At 61.7% G+C, this 18,533-nt stretch overlaps 1 protein-coding gene across 4 annotated transcripts in view; it reads right to left on the bottom strand.

The window, feature by feature from the left end:
- Window positions 1-1,476: 1,476 nt before the first annotated feature.
- TRAPPC9 (trafficking protein particle complex subunit 9) overlaps window positions 1,477-18,533 on the bottom strand; it is a 541,110-nt gene continuing 524,053 nt past the window's right edge. For all 4 annotated transcript variants that reach the window (XM_088022741.1, XM_088022742.1, XM_088022743.1 and 1 more), the window contains 2 exons: window positions 2,886-3,106; window positions 1,477-2,266 (listed from right to left, as the gene is read on the bottom strand). In XM_088022741.1, coding sequence (XP_087878867.1) covers window positions 2,099-2,266; window positions 2,886-3,106 — 389 coding nt within the window. In that variant the 3' untranslated portion in view covers window positions 1,477-2,098. The remainder of the gene's footprint in view (window positions 2,267-2,885; window positions 3,107-18,533) is intronic.

The following is an 18,533-nucleotide window of genomic DNA, read 5'->3' as shown; positions in this document are numbered from 1 at the left end:
TCGAACCAACCAGCTATAAATTGGGGTTCCCATTACCCCCTCCTCAGGTTTGATAATTTGTTAGAACAGCTCACTGTCCTAGCAAAACACTCAGACCAAGACCCTCCCGGGGCCGGCCTCTGCTGAGGCGCTCCATGTCTTCCTTCCGGCCAGGAGAGGGGGCGCTGCTCAGGGTGGAGCCCCAGGAGGAGCACGGCCCGTGAGCAGTGAGTCTGAAGGAGCTGGGGGCGCCGGGCCACCACAGCCCCCAGGGAATCTTGGTGCCAGCTGAATAAAGTGCCCCTCCCCAGGGCGGCCCAGCCCTGCAGGCCCAGGCTGGACTCCCGCCCTGCTCACCCTCCCGGTGGGAGCCCCGAAGAGGGAAGCAGCCTGCAAGACCCCAGGTGGCAGCTTAGCCCTGGGGCCTGGGCCTGGACGCACACCCACATCAGAGGGAAGTATGGGAGCAGGCGGTCCCCCCGGGGGACACAGGCTGGAGCAGCAGGGAGGACCCCTGCAGGATTCTGGTCCCCCTCCAGCATCTCCTGCTATGTGCTCCAGGCCCTTGGAGACGCCGTCCCCCCCCCCCCCCCCCCCCGCCCCGTGAGGGAGGCAGCGCCCCCAGGCCCAGAGCAGTTGAACGCACAGCAGGGGCCGAGTGTCCCAGCCACACCAGGCACTGGAAGGTGCCGCCCCAGTGGATACCATGCAGCTCCTTGAGAGGTGGGGCCAGGAAAGTCCTCCCCTGCCCCGAGCCCGCAGCTTTCCTGGGGATCACCCAGGCCCCACGACAGCCTGGCGATGGTCCCCGAGAGCGAGTCGGTGCTATCCCTGCTGCCCTGGGCAGCCTTGTGGAAACAGGGAGGCCCAGAGTCCTGCCCCGGGACCAACGTGTGCCAGACACACCGATGCTGTGGGCACAGAGGCACCAGGAGCCTGCCCGCGGGGAGGGCTGCAGGTCACAGTGGCTGCTGCAGGGACGAGCGGGCGGGCGGCCCCCCAGGGAGCAGGGAGGAGGGGAGGGCCGAGGGGAGAGCCCGCCCTCACAGGTCGAGGGCTGTGGCCTCAACAGGGACTGTCCCATCAGGCCAGGGACGCCCAGCCCAACCTATGCCCGCTGTCACGCCCGAACGTCTTCCCGAGTGTTGGAGCGGGGTGCAAGAGAGAGGCAGATGTTGCGTGGATCACGTGAGAGAAAGCAGGAGGCCAAGATGGCCAGAGCCGTCGTCAGGGGCCGAGGACTGGGGGGTGGGGCTCGAGTCAGGGCTCTGACCGGGGCTGGGGAGCCAGGCCCAAAGAGTGCATGCAAGGGAGGGGCTGGGGTCACAGGGACAGACAGACACGGGCCCCCTGCTGGCCCCCAGCTGTGTCACAGGCAGTTTCCGTGTGCTGTCCCGCGTGCGTGGGAATCCCTACCTGAGTCAGGGGCTGATGGGCTGGGTGGGGTGGCCCCTGACCACGCCGGGCAAGCAGATGCACGGACGCAGTGGACCAGCGGAGAAGCAAGGCGGGCCGTTTATTGGAGATTTTGTCACGGACACACGCAGGCCATGGCACCCCAAGCCCAGCCTGGACACAGCCCCAGGCCCGGGGTAGCTGGCAGAGGCCTGGATGTCTGCCTGCTGGGGGGGGGGGGTGGGCAGATGGACCTGCTTGATGCACAGACCCACCCCTCCTGCCTGGGCTGCCTTGGGGCCCTCGGGAGAAGAGCCAGCACTGGGGGTGGGGGAGGGCCAGGTGTGAGGGGGCTCCCGGGAGGTACCCCAGGCCCCACCGAGCCGTGGCCCTCCCTCATGCCCACCTTTCCTCTCTCCTGGCTGGGCTGTGACCCCCAGGTCACAGCAACAGGTGCCAGGACCCGGGGGGGATGGCGGGGGGCGGCTGGGCTGGATGGGTGTTGCTCTCTGGGGTCTGGTTAGTGCCAAGCTCCAGCAGAGGGCCCTGCTGGCCGGTTCGGGAAGGGGTGAGGCTGCCGTGTCTGGGGCACTCGCAGGAGATGGGGGAGGAGGGGTGGGGACTGACGGAGGGAAGGTGGGGGCCAGGCCGGGCCCCTGTGGCTGCTGGGTCACCCATGCCCGCAGAGGAGGGGCCGCAGGGCCCCAGAGGAGGGCCGCGGGGCTCAGGCCTGTGCCTCCAGGGCGCGCACGTGCACGCTGGGCAGGCAGAACCAGGACGGCGGCAGCTCCTTGCTCGCACTGTCCTGGTGGAAGCGGATGTGGAGGAAGAAGTCGCCCGTGTAGAGGAAGAGCAGGGCTCCCAGGCAGGCCGACCGGCCCGCAGGCTGCACCTGTGGGAAGAGGGGCGGATGTCAGCCCGGAGCAGACCGACCCCCAAAGCCACCAGGAGACCCTTGGACCTGCCTGGACGTGGGGGCAACGGGGGAGGGGAGGGCCCCCTCCAGGGCTTCCCTGCTGTGCCTCCCCAAGCAGGCGGCTGCCCCTCTCTGAGCCTTAGCTCCTGGCTTCAGAGGGAGCATAGCACTTCCTTTCCTGGGCCATGTGGGGGTGGAGGCAGGCTGGGGAGTGGTTGGGATGAGGCGTCCTTTCAGGTGAATGGGCCGTGAGGGCTGTGCTGTGTGGGTGTCACTGGGCCCGCTGGGCCGCGGGCAGCCAGCACCAGGCCGGGAGCACTGACTGAGCGGGGCCAGAGGCCGGTGACGGCAGCAGGTCTGACGCTATCCCAGGCCTCCTCCACCTGCCCCGCCTCCTTAACAAGCTTCGGGGTGGTCTCTCCATCCGGACCACAGCCAGGACTCGGGGGGTCCTGTGGTGAGTCGCATGAACGAGGGTCGGCACAGACAAGTCTGCGCTTGCTCCCCACTAAGCCCACGGCCCGGGGGCGGGGGTCTGGGGATACAGGGCCAATGGCCACGGGGGCTGCGCTGGGGCTCGCAGACCACCACGCACCGCATCCAGGTGGAAGGTGCTGGAGCCCACGAAGGAGACGGCGTCGCGCAGGTCATAGTTGTGCACCCCGTTCTGGTGGTCCTGGAAGGGCGCCACAGTGAGGGCGAAGGGCCCCACGCTGCGCGGGCTCCGGTTGGTCAGCCGCACCTCCAGACGCACGGGGTCGCCCACCCGGCAGGCCGCGGCCTCACAGTCGCAGGGCTGTCCGTCCACCAGCACATCTGCAAGGGACACAGGACACGACACTGTCAAGGGCACTGCCCAGCTGGCCTTGCGCACCTGTCTGCCATTCATTCATTCATGCATTCATTCATTCCCTCACTCCTTCCCCCACCACGGCAGCCGCCCCCTCCGTGCAGCCTGGGTGCTGAGCACAGATGCGTGGCCCAGTCCCTGCTGTCCAGATGTGCAGGCTGGAGAAGACAGGTGCGGACACCAGAGCTGGCCCCAGAGGGTCTGTGCCATGCCGGAGGGGCCCGGGGTCAGCCGGGGTCTCCCATGCTCCTGCCCGAAAGGGCTGAGCTGGGGCCACGGCCCACGGTGGAGAGGAAAACCAGGAGAGAGCCTCAGAACCGAGGGAAGAACGTGGCAGGGGCTGTCCGTGGTATGCCTGGGACCTGGCTGGGCCTCCACCACACACACATGCACCGTGGCCTGCCCAGCGTCCCCCAGGGAGGGCGGGGCCATCCTGGGGGCACCACAGAGGTAACAGGATACTAGCTGGGCAAAGGTCTGGAACCCGAGGAGCAGAGCGGGGATGGGGGGCGCAGAGGGGTGGGGGAGATGGGGGTGGGGGTCGGTAGACTGGAAAGTGCTGTGCTTTCCACCTCCCACTCCCCTCAAACCCCCAGGACATCCCCATAGGATGGTGGGAGGGGAGGTCTGGGGGGCCCGCTTGGAGGCACGGGTGGGATTTGAGAATGAGACATGTCCTGGGGAGAGGCAGATGAGGGGTAGCAGACTTGGAGGAGAAGCCACATGAAGACGGAGGCAGAGTTTGGAGGCCGAGACGCTGGGCGAGCAGGAAGGAGCCTCCCCTGGAGCCTCCGGTGGGGGCACAGCCCAGGTGACACCCAGCCTGCAGACCCGTGAGGGCGCGAATGCCTGCTCTGTGAAGCTCACGGTCTGCGGTCACTTCTTTTGACGGCCCTACACACCGACATGGCCAGGCAAGAGGTCGCCGGCTCACTGACCCGACCGTGGAGGTCAGGGAGGGGGCCCAAGGCTGCGTTGTGACTTTGCATCACTCGCTACTCGCCGTGCAGCCGCAAGGGGCCAACCCCAAGCCCTGCCAGCCTGCCTCGGCTGACCTCTACTTGTCGCATCCCCAGGCTGACCGGGGACACCCCCTGACTCGCAGCTGCTGCTTCTGCCACCAGGTGACCGCGGGGAAGACCCCCGCCCAGCTGCTGGGGGGGCCCTGGAGCCCAAGCAAGGAGGCCGAGGCCCCTCTCAGGGTCCCGGAGGCACAGGTCTGGAGGAAAGTTGGGGGGTGGCCTGCCTTGGAGGGCGGCGAGGAAAACCCTCCCTGCGCAGAAGGGCTGTCCTCAGAGTGCTTGCGTCTCTTCAGCTGACCTTGCGCAGCCAAGCCGGGGATGGGCGTGAGTGCGTGTGTGCATTACAGGGTGAGAGTGCGCGTACGAGAGATGCACGTATGTGTGCGCGTATGAGTGTGTGAGAGCACGAGTGTGTGAGAGCACGTGTGTGTCTAAGTGGGAGTGTGTGGCTGTGCATGTGAGTATGAGTGTGTAAGCACGCGTGTGTGGGAGTGTGCGTGTGTGCAAACATGTATGTGCATGTATGTGCATGGGAGTACATGTGAGCGTGAGTGGGAGTGTGCGTGCATGTGGACGTGGACAGGGAGGGGGCACACCGGGAACAGGGGGCGGGCAGAGGTGGGAGGCAGCGCACGGGGCCACTCTGTGTGCAGCTGGGTGCGGGTGGAGAGTAACTGCAGGTCCAGAACCACCCGCCACGCGTCCCACCAAGTCCATTCTTCCAAGAAAGCCTGAGATCAAGTCTCCCCCCCATATTCTGTTTCTTCATAGAAAATTTGGAAAGTTCATAGAAATAAAACTAATTTTCTACAATTCCCCCCTACTTCCAGCCCTTTCCCCACATGTCCTCACCGCTGTGGCTTGGTGGCTGGCGCTCTGGGACCATGAGAACAGAACCATGTTCCACATGTTGACATTTTTGTGAGAATGTTTTCAAAGGCTGCAGGGGATTCCATTAAAGGAATAAACTGTAATTTACCCACCCGAGCCCAGTGAGGCCGTGTCCACTTTTTCAGTATATAAATATCCCCACTGTGCACGTTTTTATACTGAGCTCCGTCTGAATTCCTGCCTCACGTCCTGAGGATCCGGTGTTGCAAACAGAACTACTGGCACGAAAGTAAAGTGTCTCTAAGAGGAGCTGATACCAGGGTAGCCTGCCCCTGAGCGCATCCCCACCTCCCCAGGTGGGGAAGCCCCCCGCCCCGCTCCACCTGCCCCACGCTCCCACCTCAGGGGGCAGAGCCTCCACGGGGCGGGGTGTGTGGGCACTGGGCCATCACTGGATAACATTCATTCATTCCAGCATCCTCCACCGGGCCCTCAACACCTGCTAGCACCTGCAGCCAAGGTGACGGCCGCAGAAGTGCACAAGTGCCAACATGCAGAAAGTTCTCAGTCCCGCATGACCGAGAGGCTGCGGCGACAGGGGTGTGACGGGGGGCCCTCCACTGAGCGCCGGCACGGGCCGGTGGGCCCGGTGGGCCTCGGTCATGTCTGCTGAACGGTGAACGCGACCAGGCACGGTCTAAACCTCTTGAATCAAACGGGGAGAATGGAGAGAGCAGGTGTCAGGGCGCCTCGGTGGCTGGTTCCATTAAGGGAAAGATACGATTATGTGCAAATCAGTGAAGGGTGGCTGGCTCATTACATCTCTGCTCTTTTTTTCCTTGCAGAGAATTGTGTGGGTTGCTCGCTTGCTGGCCTCTGGCTCATCCAGCTCTGCTTGCTCCCACTCCCCCACCCCGCGCAAGGGGGAGGGGAGACAATGCTGTGTACACAGCTACTGGGGGTCACCTTCCCTTGCACTCTCTAGAAGGAGCATGGGTTTGTGGCCTTGAGGCCAGGCCAGGGCAGCAGGGGTAGTGGACAGGCCCCTGGCTAAGCAGGAAGCTGAGCTAGGGTGTTGACCTGGCCTCCACCCTTCATCCCGGGGGAGGCCTTTGCCAGCCTGAGTCTCCTTCACCTCATCTGCAAAGATGGGATGATGATCCTGGCCTCAGAGGCCTGGGGTAGGCAAGAGGACCAGACAGAGGGCAGAGGACCCAGCCAGGCCTTCCCTGCCCTGGTCTGAGGTGAGTCCCTGGACCCCCAAATCGCTGGCTCTTACTTGGAGCTGCGACTGCTTGCTCCCCAGGGAGAAGGGGGGCGGCCCTCTAGAGGGGCAGGACCCACCTGTCCTGCTACCTGCTGTGTCCTCATGCACAGGGTGACAACGGTCCCAGCTCAGCTTAGCGTTAGTGCTGGAAGTCCCGCGTCCAGGAAGCCCTTGGTGCCAGGCAAACGGGGACAGCCGGGCATGCCACCCCAGGATCTGGCGCCCATAATGACTGCCCACCAAACTGGAGAATTTCCGTGCTCAGAAAGCAGCTGTTTCCTTCCTTTCTGCAGTCCAGCATCTCAGATCGGGTCCATGGGCCCCAGAACTCCCCACATCACTGGGAGGACACAGCAGAGCGGAGCAGGGGTCCACCGTTCCCTGAGAGAACAACGGGCTTCCTGCATCGAGAAGGATGCCATGGCCAGTGTCTCCTGGGACCCATGGTGTGCTGTTTCAGAAATCTGGGGAAAACGTGCCTAAGGATGCTGAGGATGCTGGCCATGCTCAGGTGGGGCTTGGCACCCCATCAGCACTGCCGCCCCAGCGCACCCCCTGCTGTAACTAATTCGCTTCTCTGGCTCTGACCGGGACCAGCTGTGTCCTGGCCTGCGCGGAAGGCCCCGCTGAGCAAGGCCGGGAGGAGCAGCTGAGACCAGAGGAGAGGCCTGCGCTGGCCACCAGCGGTTCAGGGAACCCACTAGGAAGGATCTGGGAATGAATACCTAAACCCTTCCCAAAGGCAAGCTGTTTGGGATTCATTCCTGAGGTGCCTGGAGGGAGGAGAGCCACCCGTTAACTGCTTCCCAGTTCGAGTCCCATCTGCAGAAGTCCCTGTGAGGGCTCCGCGGGCCAGCCCCCCATCCTCTAGACAGGGAAGGTGGGTGCCTCGTCCACGCACCCACGGCAAGACCGGGACCCCAACAGTGGTGGTGGGTGAGCTCCTCTGCGTGCTCAGCAGACTGGCCGGCCTGGACTCCCCCCCAGGCAGGCGGGACACCGGTGAGTGAATGTGTCCCCTAAAGCTGGCACACCCTGCCCAAGTGTCCCTCACGGCCACCATGGTGCCTCCCCCCCGCGGCAGGGTGGGCTTGAGGCACTCACGGAAGTCGGGGTCTGGTGGCAGCAGTGAGTGGGGCCTAATTTCTCCCCTTGGCCTCCAGGGTCACCTCCTCCATGTCCCCCCACGCTGCTGGTGACCTCTCCTGCTTCCCTCTCCAGGCAGGGTGCGGGGGCTCCTGTCATCTGCAGTTTGAGTACTTTCTCCTGCACTCGCCACCACTCACCCTCTCCGAGCCTCAGCCTCCGCTCCTTCAGACGGGAGAGCAGGACACATTTCTGGGGCTTCTGTGAGAATCAGGACCGGGCGGGCCGAGATAGGGGTGCTCATGGCCCATTACCGCTGGGACTCACACCCCCCCTGAGGAGTCCAGGCCTGCGGGGCAGGGAGGCAGTGGTTGCTCCAGGGCCCTTCTTCAGCCACGGGATGCCTGAGTGCCCGCGGGGACGGGGGCCTCGAGAGCCGGGGGCTGGAAGCAAGTGCCCAAGGAGGAGAGGCAGAGCCGTGGGCTGCAAGGCCTCAGGGAAACGGAGCCCTGGGGGGTGGGGGGCAGCCCAGGAGGCGTCCCCCCTCCTCAGCCAACCACAGCTGCCCAGGAGCCGTGCACAGGGGACCTCCTCCTGGGGGCTGCTCAGGAGCAGAGAGCAGGACGGACAGAACCCTGGCTCTGGAGGGTCAACCTTTTCACCAAAACCTTCCGGAACCCTGACTCTGCTTTACCAGCACAGGGGATGGTGAGGTAGACAGAATAACGCTCCCCGAAGGATGTCCACGTCCTCATCCCTGGAACCTGTGGAATACGTCCCCTCCCACAACAAAAGGGACTCGGCAGCTGTGATGAAGGGAGGAACCTTGAGATGGGGAGAGTAGCCTGGAGTAGCCAGGATGGCATCACAGAGGCCCAGCCGCGCACCTGAAGGTCACACCAAGGTTGTTCCACCTTGGCGCCCATGCCCAGCCCATCAGCACATCCGGGGTCAGCAGTCAGAATTCCTTTTTCCACCCGAGCCCAAGGCCAGCTTCCTAGCAGACCTCTATGTCCACACTTCCTGTTCTACCCTTTCCCATGCAACAGTCAAAGGGATGGTGTAAAAATGCCACTCAATCTCCTTACTTCCTTGCTTGCCCCTCGGCTGGCCTACGGCTTCTCTTTACACTCAGAACAAAAGGGAGTTTCGATCAGATTTCGGCCACTGACCCTGGCTTCCAGGGCCCTGCATGGCTCCAGCAGAGTTGCCCCCCATCACAGGGGCTGCTGTTCTGCCCCACTTCTTGCTCTAGCCACATGACCTCCCTCCTGTTCCTCTAGCATGCCCAGCACATACCTGCCCCAGGACCTTTGCACCTGCTATTCTTGCCACCTTGGCCCTCTCTTCCGAGAGGTCATTTCTGAACACACAGTGAAGAGTCCTCCTACCCCTGTTACTCTTTCACACCCTCTCTGTTTTCTCATGGCTCTTGACATCTTATCTCTTGTTTACCCATTTGCTTAACTATTGACTGTGTTCCTTCTTCCCTGGATGCTCCATGAGAACTGGCACTTGCCCATGTCCCCAACACCAGGCCAGGCAGGCACTCACTCTGTTTGATATCTGGGGGGCGACCAAGTGGCTGAACGAGTGCATGAGTGTGCTCTGGGGCTGGGCTTGAGTCCCCACCTCCGTTCACTGGCTGTGCCCAGCCCCCCTTCTGGCCCCCGGTCACTTGTCTGTAACCTGTGTCTCAGAGGGACCTGGCCATGTCCCTGAAGTGCCCTGCAAAGAGGACGTTAGGACCAGCCTGCCACTGCCTGGCTCTGGGTCCCTGACTCACAGACCAAACTTTCATAGAGGACGTTATTTATGCAGGAGATTCTCATGTTGTAAGAAATCTCCCGGGAGCAGATTAGTCTCTTCCCTCACAGCATTAAATCGGGCCATGGCCCATCTCCCTCCGCCCCCGGGACTGCTTCTCCTTCCCTTTTAATACCAGCCAGAGTCACGGACTTAATTTTGTCTGGCCCAGAATTCCTCCTGAAACCGCTGCCACGTTTATGCTATAGCACGTCCCCGGGCTCTGGCACAAGCACATGCTATAAATAGAAGCTGAGATGAAGGAAGGGCCCTGGGGGGCCGACTCTGGAGAGGCACGAGGAGAGTGGAAGCTGCCCATGCCAGCCTGCGTTTTGGCCAAGGGCAGCCACTGTTGGGTGCGGGTTCAGGCTGGGAGCCAGCCGTGAGGCTGGGGCAGAGGGGTGCACCCTGGGCGGGGGTGGGGTCTCGGGCTGCCCCCACCTGCAGGTGTCTTACCTGGGGCCAAGCCCCCGACTGGCAACCTCACGTTCCTCCTGGAGGGCGCACAGAACAGGTGTGCTTGTTGCGTGGGGACACTGAGGTGCAGGGAGCTGATGGAGCTGCCAGGGCCTGGGTCCAACGGCCTGCTCCCCGATACCCAGCTCTGTGGGAGCCTGGCCCTGGAGAGCTTGCTGTGGGCTAGCGAGGTAAGCATGAGCTGCTCCCATGTGACCAGCGGGGGCTTCCTGGAGGAGGATGCCCAGATGGAGTGCCCATCACCCAGGTCTTGGAATCAGCATGGAGGCTGGGGTCCTGCTTTTGGGGGCAGGGGCTCTGCCCTCTAGCCTCAGTTTCCCATCTCCCCCCAGGAGGAGCTGAAGAAGCTCTGGCTGACACGAGGCTAGTTTAGGCCCCCACCTGGGTTCTACGAATGCTGCCTCTTCTGAGCTCTGCTCTGGTTCATCGCTGGTGCCAGGAAGGAGCCGGCCTTTCTCGGGGCCTTGGAGGCACAGAGGCACGGCCCTCGGGATCTGCCAATCTACTTTGTGCAGTTCACTCCAGGGGTTTCCGTGATCCGAAGAAGCCCAGGAGGAGGCGGAGAGCTCAGTGGACTCAGCCTCTATACGCAAGCCTCCAGCACGCTCTGGCACGGACTTCCTTGTTACTCTCGTTGGTGACAAGCGTGCCGGTTCCTCGAGCACCGGCTGTGTCCTAGCCCCTGTTCCAAGGCCCCATGTCATCCATCCTGTGCCACTGTGCAGACGGACAGTCAAGGCACGGAGAGGCTCAGTCGCTGGCCCTGCTGCAACCCGGGGATCCTGAGCCCATTTATTTTTTTTAACAGCTTTATTGAGATACATATCACATACCATACACCTCACCACGTACAAGGTACAGTTCAGTGGGTTTTCCTGCATTTCCAGAGCTGGGCGGCCATCACCTCAGACAACTTGAGAATGTTTCCATCACCCCCAAAAGAACCTCCGTTCCCTTAGCCTCACCCCCACCTCCGCATTCCCTCCAGCCCTAAACTGCTACTGAGTTTCCAGCTCCCTAGACTTCCCTATTCTGGACTTCCACAGGAGTAGAATCGTACGTGGTCTTTTCTGTCTGGGCTGATCTCACTTCGCATAATGTTGTCAAGGGTCATCTGCTTTGTAGCAGGCGTCAGCACTCCACTCCTTCTTATGATGAGACAGGATTCCCCTGTGTGGACATGGTCTTCGTGGACATGGGGCAATGGTGCTGTGGGCCTCCCTGGATGTGGTCTGCGTGGACGTGGGGCAAAGGCGCTGTGGGCTTCCATGGATGCGGTCTGCGTGGATGTGGGGCAGTGGCACTGTGGGCTTCCGTGGACGTGGTCTTTGTCGACATGGGGCATTGGCGCTGTGGGCTTCTGTGGACACGGTCTGCGTGGACGTGGGGCAAAGGCGCTGTGGGCTTCCGTGGATGCGGTCTGTGTGGATGTGGGGCAATGGCGCTCTGGGCTTCTGTGGACGTGATCTGCGTGGACGTGGGGCAATGGCGCTCTGGGCTTCCGTGGACGCGGTCTGCGTGGACGTGGGTTTCCATCGCCCTAGAACACACAGCTCTGCGTGGAGCTGCTGGGTCACACGGTAACTCTCTCTAACCTTCTGAGGAACTGCCAGGGTGCTTTCCACAGCAGCTGCACCATCTCCCATTCCCACCAGCAGGGAGCGGGGTCCCGATTTCTCCACATCCGCACGCTTGCTGTTGTCTTCTTGGTTCTAGCCACCCTGGGGGGCATGAGGTGGCATCTCATGATGGTTTCGCTTTGTATTTCTGAGACAGCCATGCCCGGTCACGCTGCCGCGGCCCTCACTCTCCCACAGGGCCCTTTGGTGAAGTCTTGACTCACTCCTTTCATAGCCGTGAGAACCTTCTGGAATCCCAAGCCCTTAGCTCCCACTCCTTCTGGAGCCCAGGGCCAGATGGCTGGGACTTCGGTGGGACCCTCTCCTCCCATGCATAACAGAGAGTAGGGGCCTGGCAAGTCTGAGGCCACCAGTGATCACGAGGCCAGACTCTGGGACAATCAGGGGCGGAGAGCATGGCTGCAGGAGTGGGGCAGGTCAGAAGCAGGGGTTACAGAGCTGGCGGGGAGGGTACCCCGATGAGGAGACTGATCCTGAGAACACACAGGTCAGAGGCGGCAGGCAGTCAGGCTGGGCCTACAGGGCCCACAGGTGTCTGTCTAGTGTGCTCTGTACAGAGAGGGTGGGCACGGGGTCAGGGGCAGGTGTGTGCTCCTGGCCATCAGGAGACATTTGCCAACCAGCTGGGAACAGCCCTGGTTCTAACCTCCAGGAGACTTTTCACAAGAGAACGTCCTGGTCGCACTGTGTCCGGGGTGGGCTGAGCATCCAATTCTGATGTGCATGTGCCCACAGTCTCGCTCAGAGTGGGCAACAGAGAGGAGCAGGGTGAACAGGGGCGGAAGCCGGGGTCTGACCTGCCTGGTGGAGCCAGCCCGCACAGCAGGCTTCTCGGAAGGGGCAGGGAACGCCTAAAATACCAGCCCACCCCAAGGTCATGTGCAAATCCCCTTCAGTGGAAAAGAGGGTGGATTTCTTGCTCAACTGGCTTATCCGACAACCTGCGCACTTCTCCTTTAGGACAAGATTCCCAAGGCCAGGTGAGCTCAAGCTCCAAGCAAGGACACCCGCCCTCACCCCACACCTCAACCCTCCCCAGCTTTGGTCATTGTAAGAAATGGGACGGCCAAGTAGACTTTGGGCCCAAATATCTAATTCTGGATAAAACATTTTAAAGATGTGAAAACAATTCAATAGAAATTAATTCGGTGAAGACCCAGGAACAGCCGAAGTGCATCAGGTTTGGGAGGCTCTACCCAGCCTGCTTCAGTGAAATCACGTGTAAAAGTTAAACCTCACGAGACACACACATTTTTCTAGTCATCATAAATTTGGGGTAGGCCTAATTTTTAGAGTCAAATTTTATTCAGATGAGGCTTGGGAATTTATACAGAAGCTCTGTCACCTTTTAAATGAAGGAAAGGAATTCCAGCAGAAAAACAAGCCAAGCCTGGGACGTGAGGAGAGCGGTAAGGTGAGGGGCCCAGGGGTCACCCTCCCCCTGGCAACAACTGGCAGGGTCCCTTGGAAGAAGGTACAGGCAGATCCAGTACAAAACCCTGCAATGTCCAAGTATCCAGTGAAAAGTGGTGAACTTTCTCGGATGCCAACATGGTAGTAACTAACTGACACCTTCTCCTTCTTTGCCACTGAGAGCCAGGTAATGGACCTCTCTTCGGCTAACAGGAAGCCCAGCGCCAACAGCGCACCAATCTAGAGCACCACGTTGGCCCTCAGTGAGCCGCGCCACAGTCTACACCCACATACGCCCTTTCCCGCAGGTCTTGACCAACTACGCCACATGTGGTTTTCCCTAGTCCGGACATTTTAAATTTAATTTGGCTACTCGATTGTATATTGAGAGAGTGTTTGGAAAAGAGGTTAGAAGCATGGGCATGCCCAGGAGGTGGGGTGATGGTGTTCTGGGCAAGGGCCTCACATGCAGAAAGGCAGTGCATAGCCTGGGCAGGGGGCGGCAGACCGCACAGCCCCCCTCACTCTTCCCCATCCCCCTACCCCCACTCTGTGAGCCCCCAGCACTGCAGGGAAGGGGGCCATGCCCTCGGGTGTGCAGGCTCAGACCAGGAGATGTGCAGAGATGGAGAATGACAGGCAGGAGGAGGGCCAGCTCCGTCTGCCCCAGAACCACAGTGCGGTTTTAGGAGAGCTCAGCTCAGCAACAGGACTCCCATGGGTCACAGGGCCAGAACACAGGTTCTCTCTGCCCCCTCGGTGACTGTCAGGGTGTGCACCACATGAGGCCGGAGCTTTGCTCTCAATCCACCAAATGGCATGCATTTTTAACAGTTATTGAGGTAGCTAATTAGTTCATAAACCAGAATGCCTCCTCCTCGGCATCCAGGGAGGGAGCCTGTTCAAGGCCCACACGTGTAATTACCCTCAAGTGGAGAGCAGCTCCTGAGGAGCCGTTTGCCTCTCATGGGTAAATAATTTACTTTTACAACTTTTCATTAAAGATTAAAGGGAATTAAATTAAAATTAAGGCGAGTTAGAATTGCAGGGGAGGCCCGTGCAGCTTGGAGTTCTCATGGAGAGACTCTCCAGCCTACGGAGCACGGCCACCAGCCAGCGAGTCCGGCATAGGGCGTCCGGTGCTGCAGGGGAGGGGGGGTGTGGGGGGGGGTGTGGAGGGAGCCCAGGACAGGTGGGGGGCCAACTCCCCCAGAAGAGGGGTCTTGGGCTGCATCCTGGCATGGCCCATGCCTATCTGTGCACTGTGGTGAGCAGCCGCCTTGAACATGGGAAGAAACACATGGGTCCAGGGTCCCAGCCCATGGACACCCTCTACAGCTACGGGGCCAGGCTTCTCGGGCACAGGTAGATGGCTTCTGCTTCCTCCTCTGAATGCGGGCACCACGCCCCATACCCACCAGAGGGTTGGCACGTGGAGCAGAGGAGATGCGCCCGAGAGACGGCTTAGCTGGGAGCCTGGACAGAGTGCAAATGCCCAACAAGCACAGGGGGCTGGGAGGAGGGGCCACAGGCAGTGGCTCCTTTAGTCACAGAGACTTGAACCCGGGTCTCCCTGCCACCAAAGTCAGCGCACGCACCTCGCCTGAGGACTCTGTGCTGATGGTGGCATTTGCAGCAACCCCCCCCCCGCCCCGGCCTTCTGGGCTGGGGTCCTGGTGCCCTCTCATGGGCACGCACCCCCACTCTGTGTCGCAAGGCTCTGCTCACACGCCCCCGGCATCAGGCAGCCTTCCCTGCTTTTCCCTGAAGGAACACTTGAGCTTGAGAAGGCTCTGGTGGCAGAGGCTGGCCGAGTGTTTGCCACACCATTCCCTTCCTGCCGGGCGCACAGCCAGACTGCAGCCTCCCTGGCGGTGGGAGCAAACATGGTATGGAGTCCTGGCCAGGGCACGGAGGGGAGATGGCACCCCCTGAACCTGGCCCATAAACACATCCCTCCTACCACCCCCATCTCCCCACCAAGACGGAGGAGTGGAGCCAGGGGCCACGGGGGAGGCCACGGGAGGGTGAGGCCACAGAATGGACAGAACTGGGGTCCCCCCATGAGTTCCAGAAAGGTCCCCCCACCAAGAGCAGCACGAAACCTAAATACGGTAAGGCTGGTGTTAGGTCCCTGAAATCTGGGGCTGTTTGTCACCACGCTGAGGGGTGACACATGCAGGCCTCGAGCGCCCATGTGACCGAGCTCCCAGCACTCAGAAGGAGACGCCGGAGCGCGGCTCGGAGCTCACCAGCCCCCGGTCCCCGTTCCTGTCTGTTGGGACAGGGACCACCCTGGCTCGCCGGGGACAAGCCTCTAGTCAGTCCGCCCCCTTCCACCACCTGGATTCAGACAAGCACTTCAGACCACAGGAGATAAACTGGGAGAAAAGTGGGAGAGAAAAGTGGAAAATCTGCCCACTGGCTGGTTGCATTATGCAGAGTCCTCTTCCTGGGAACAGCAGAGAATTTAAAATGAGTCCTCTGTCCCCGAGCAATGTCTATACCTTTTCAATCACTCATTTTTCATCTCGTCGCAAGCCTTTCTCCATAGAGTGGGTTCCCGGCACCCAGGGAGCCCTGCACTGCCTCCGTGGTGCTGCAACAAGCCTCAGACCTCCTCACCTGCAGGCCGGGTCACACGCGCGGTACAGCCAGCACCACAGGGCGAGCCCAAGACCCGCAGGCCCTCCTTCGGTGAGCCGGCACGAGGAGGGGCTGGCGGCGTGGGAAGCCGTCCCCACGGGATGTTTGCTGCTCTGCCTGGGAGGCTGCCCTGCCCACCTATCCAGCTCAGCCTCCCCTCCCCGGGAAGCATTCCCCCCCCTGCCCCGACCCCCGGTGCCTGGGTCGCTGTCCCTGGCACTCTGCATTGGCCTGGGGGTGCAGCTCCTGAGGCCTGCGGCTGGGCGCTCCATTCTCCAGGGCCCAGCAGGGCCTGTGTATGTGGGGCCTCCCACCGTGATCTGCAGGCCTGGCCAGGACCCTGGACTCCTAGGCCTGTCCAGCGGGGGAGACAGCAAAGCAGAAGATAAAGGGTTTCCAGAGAAGACCTAAAAGGATGCTCGGTGTAGGGATAGCGCTGATGGCTTCTTCAGAGTATTCCAGACCGAGCTCAAGGCTGTCTGCCTCTCCCTGTCTGTGTCACTCTCCCTGGTGCCCTGTGACCCCGCCCTGCCATATGGCAGCCTCCCACAGCCATGCGATGCCCCTCAAACCCTGCTCCTTGCGGACTCCTACTGGCCTCTTCAAAACTCAGCTCAAGCAGCACCTCCTCCAGGAAGACTGCCTGCACCACACCCAGCCCCACACCAGCTCCTTGTCACACCACGCACGAACCCAACTCAAGAGCTCTGTGACAGGCTGCCTCCGGTAGGGACTTGCTCTTTAAGGGGAGGGGCTCAGGGGTCATTCACCGAGCCAAGTGAATAATGAACTCAGCCATCTAGGACTCGCTGTGTGACCTTAGGTAAATCATTCACCCTGTCTGAGCCTCCGCTTCCCCAACTGCTACACAAGACAGATGAGAGGGATGATTTCAAAGCAGGCTATTACTTTCTGGCTCTCGTGCCTGGGCTCAGCCCCGCTGAGGGACCGTAGGAAGCCGTGCACAGACCTCTCCTTCCGCCGAGCCAGGGCGCTATCCTTGCTCCCCCCTAGTGGGCTTGCCGAACACGGTGCCAGGAGCCTGCCCGCACCCCCCCCATACGGCCCAGGGCCTGACATCTGGCTGGTGCTTAGTCCATGTTCATGGGTCAGACAGACTAAAATGGCAACAACCAAAGCTTCCCCTAGAACCACAGTGTCCTGGACACAACATCCGTCAGGGACGACTGGGGCCACAAAAGAACCTTCCGAGCAGCCCGAGTGACCAAACCACGGGGTGGTGGTGAGCTTGCTGCCCTGTGCGTAACTGGGAACAGGGTCAGAGCTGCTCCCGCCGTGAGAAAGGCGCCCCTTTGAGCCACCAGAGAGCACGGCCCCACCGAGTTTGCACTGCCTTTGGAAGGGGGCCAAGGGGCTCACATGGTCGGGCACAGGGCCCCCCGCTTCCCCCGGGCTCGGGCAGGCAGTGCAGCAACGAGTAAGATGCAGCGGGCCCCGGGGGGGATCGAGGCCCGCACCGACCCAGGACAGGGTGAGGGGCCCCTGGCACCGCAGCCCACCCCACCCAGGGCGAAGGGGTTGGATGGTGCAGGGGCACGTCGTAGGAGGAGCAGAGACGCCTCAGGGTTAGGTGCCCCGCTCCCCCAGTGCGGCATGGGTGGCATGCTGGCCCCAAAGACCCTCACCAGAGCTGCTCCTACTGACCCGGGCCCCCGGAGCGGCATCCCCAGGTCCCAGCCTGAGCTTCTCTGACTAGCACTTGAACATCCCAGAGGCCCCCGAGCGCAGGATGTGTGCAAGATTCCAACTCTCTCTGATGAAGGCCGGCACCCTGCGAATGAGCGTGGACTTACCACCTCCCAGAGGGACGTCTCCCTGGGGCCCTGGCCACCTCCTGTGTGCCGTTCGTCCTTGGCCGCTCCACCCCAGCCGACCCCAGCACAGACGAGACGTGCCCTCAGGCTGCTGCCCCTTGCTACTGGCTGGGTCCTCCCAGGTTTGCAGAGGAGGAGCATGGGGCAAGGCTGCACCCCTGCACTGCACCACCCCCGGGGCTGTCTGGGCAGACCAGAGCCAGAGAAGAAGGGACTTGGCAGGCTTGTAGCTGTCCACTCTCAGGGCAGGCCTCTTGCCTCCCTCCAAGGATGGGTGGCCTCTCTCAATGCGCCTTCCAGCCCCAAGAGGGCAGGATCTAGGAGCCCTGGGCTTGCCCCACGGGCCCAGGGGATGTGTCCTGAGGGGCCACTTGCACTGCAGCTGTCCACGGGCCCCCATCCCCACCACAAGCAGGCAGCATGCTCCTGGAGGTGCTGTTCTAACAGTGTTGGTGGCTGCCGCACGTCACATGAGCGCCTGCTCCTCTCACTGATGTCATGCCAATGCAAGAGAGCCCTGCTCCTCCAGCAGGACAGTCCTGCTGGGGCTTCCCAAACCGAGCTTTCTGCAGTGATGTCAAGACTGCCACCAGCTGTCCCTGCAGAAAGGGCTCCCTGGTCCCGTGACCGCAGACGACACACCTGAGCAGGTACAGCTTTGGGGAGAATGCTCAGGAGGAAGGACACACCCAAAGGGCAGTGACTGGAGTCGGTGCATGCGAAGGCTGCCCTGGAGGAGGGGCTGACAAGCCATGATGGGCAGCCCTCACCGAGCCTCAGTCTCCTCGTCTGTAGGATGGGCTGAGCATGCCTGCCTGGGAGGGTTGTTGGACAATAAAGGGCCCCAGAGCTGGGCGCCTGGTGGCTCAGTCGGTTGAGCATCTGATTCTTGTTTCAGCTCAGATCATGATCTTGGGGTTGTGCGATCGAGCTCCAGGTCAGGTTCTGTGTGCTGGGCAAGGAGCCTGCTTAAGATTCTCTCTCCCTCTGCCCCTCCCCACCCTCTAAAAAAAGGGGGGGGGCCACAGAGCATCAGGATGCTCTCTGTGTGCAGGCCTGTGTGTGTGTGCTGTCTGCTCACAGGGTGGGGTCACTCCCCGGAAAGCCCTCCCCACTGCAGCCTGGGCCACCCTGGCTGTCCCTGCCTGTCCCTGCTATGTCCCCACACACTGGGAGCCGCAGAGACAGGGCCGAGGCTTGCTCCTCTCTTGACCAGTGAATGCCTGGGAATGACGGTGTGTGTGAGGGAAGGGCCGGTCCCTTCCCAGAGCCGCTGTCTGCCTCCCTGCTCCCGGGCTCCCTGCAGCCGCTGGCTCCGCCACCACGACAGGATGTGAACCCCTACTCTTCCGAGGCTCCCTGTGCACTTG

Source organism: Eumetopias jubatus, unplaced genomic scaffold (assembly GCF_037043125.1).
Source record: "Eumetopias jubatus isolate StellerSeaLion01/CBP00866 unplaced genomic scaffold, mEumJub1_p1.0 scaffold_4, whole genome shotgun sequence".
Lineage (NCBI taxonomy): Eukaryota > Metazoa > Chordata > Mammalia > Carnivora > Otariidae > Eumetopias > Eumetopias jubatus.
Note: the sequence above shows the minus strand (reverse complement) of the source record. Positions and strands in the feature narration are given on the sequence as shown.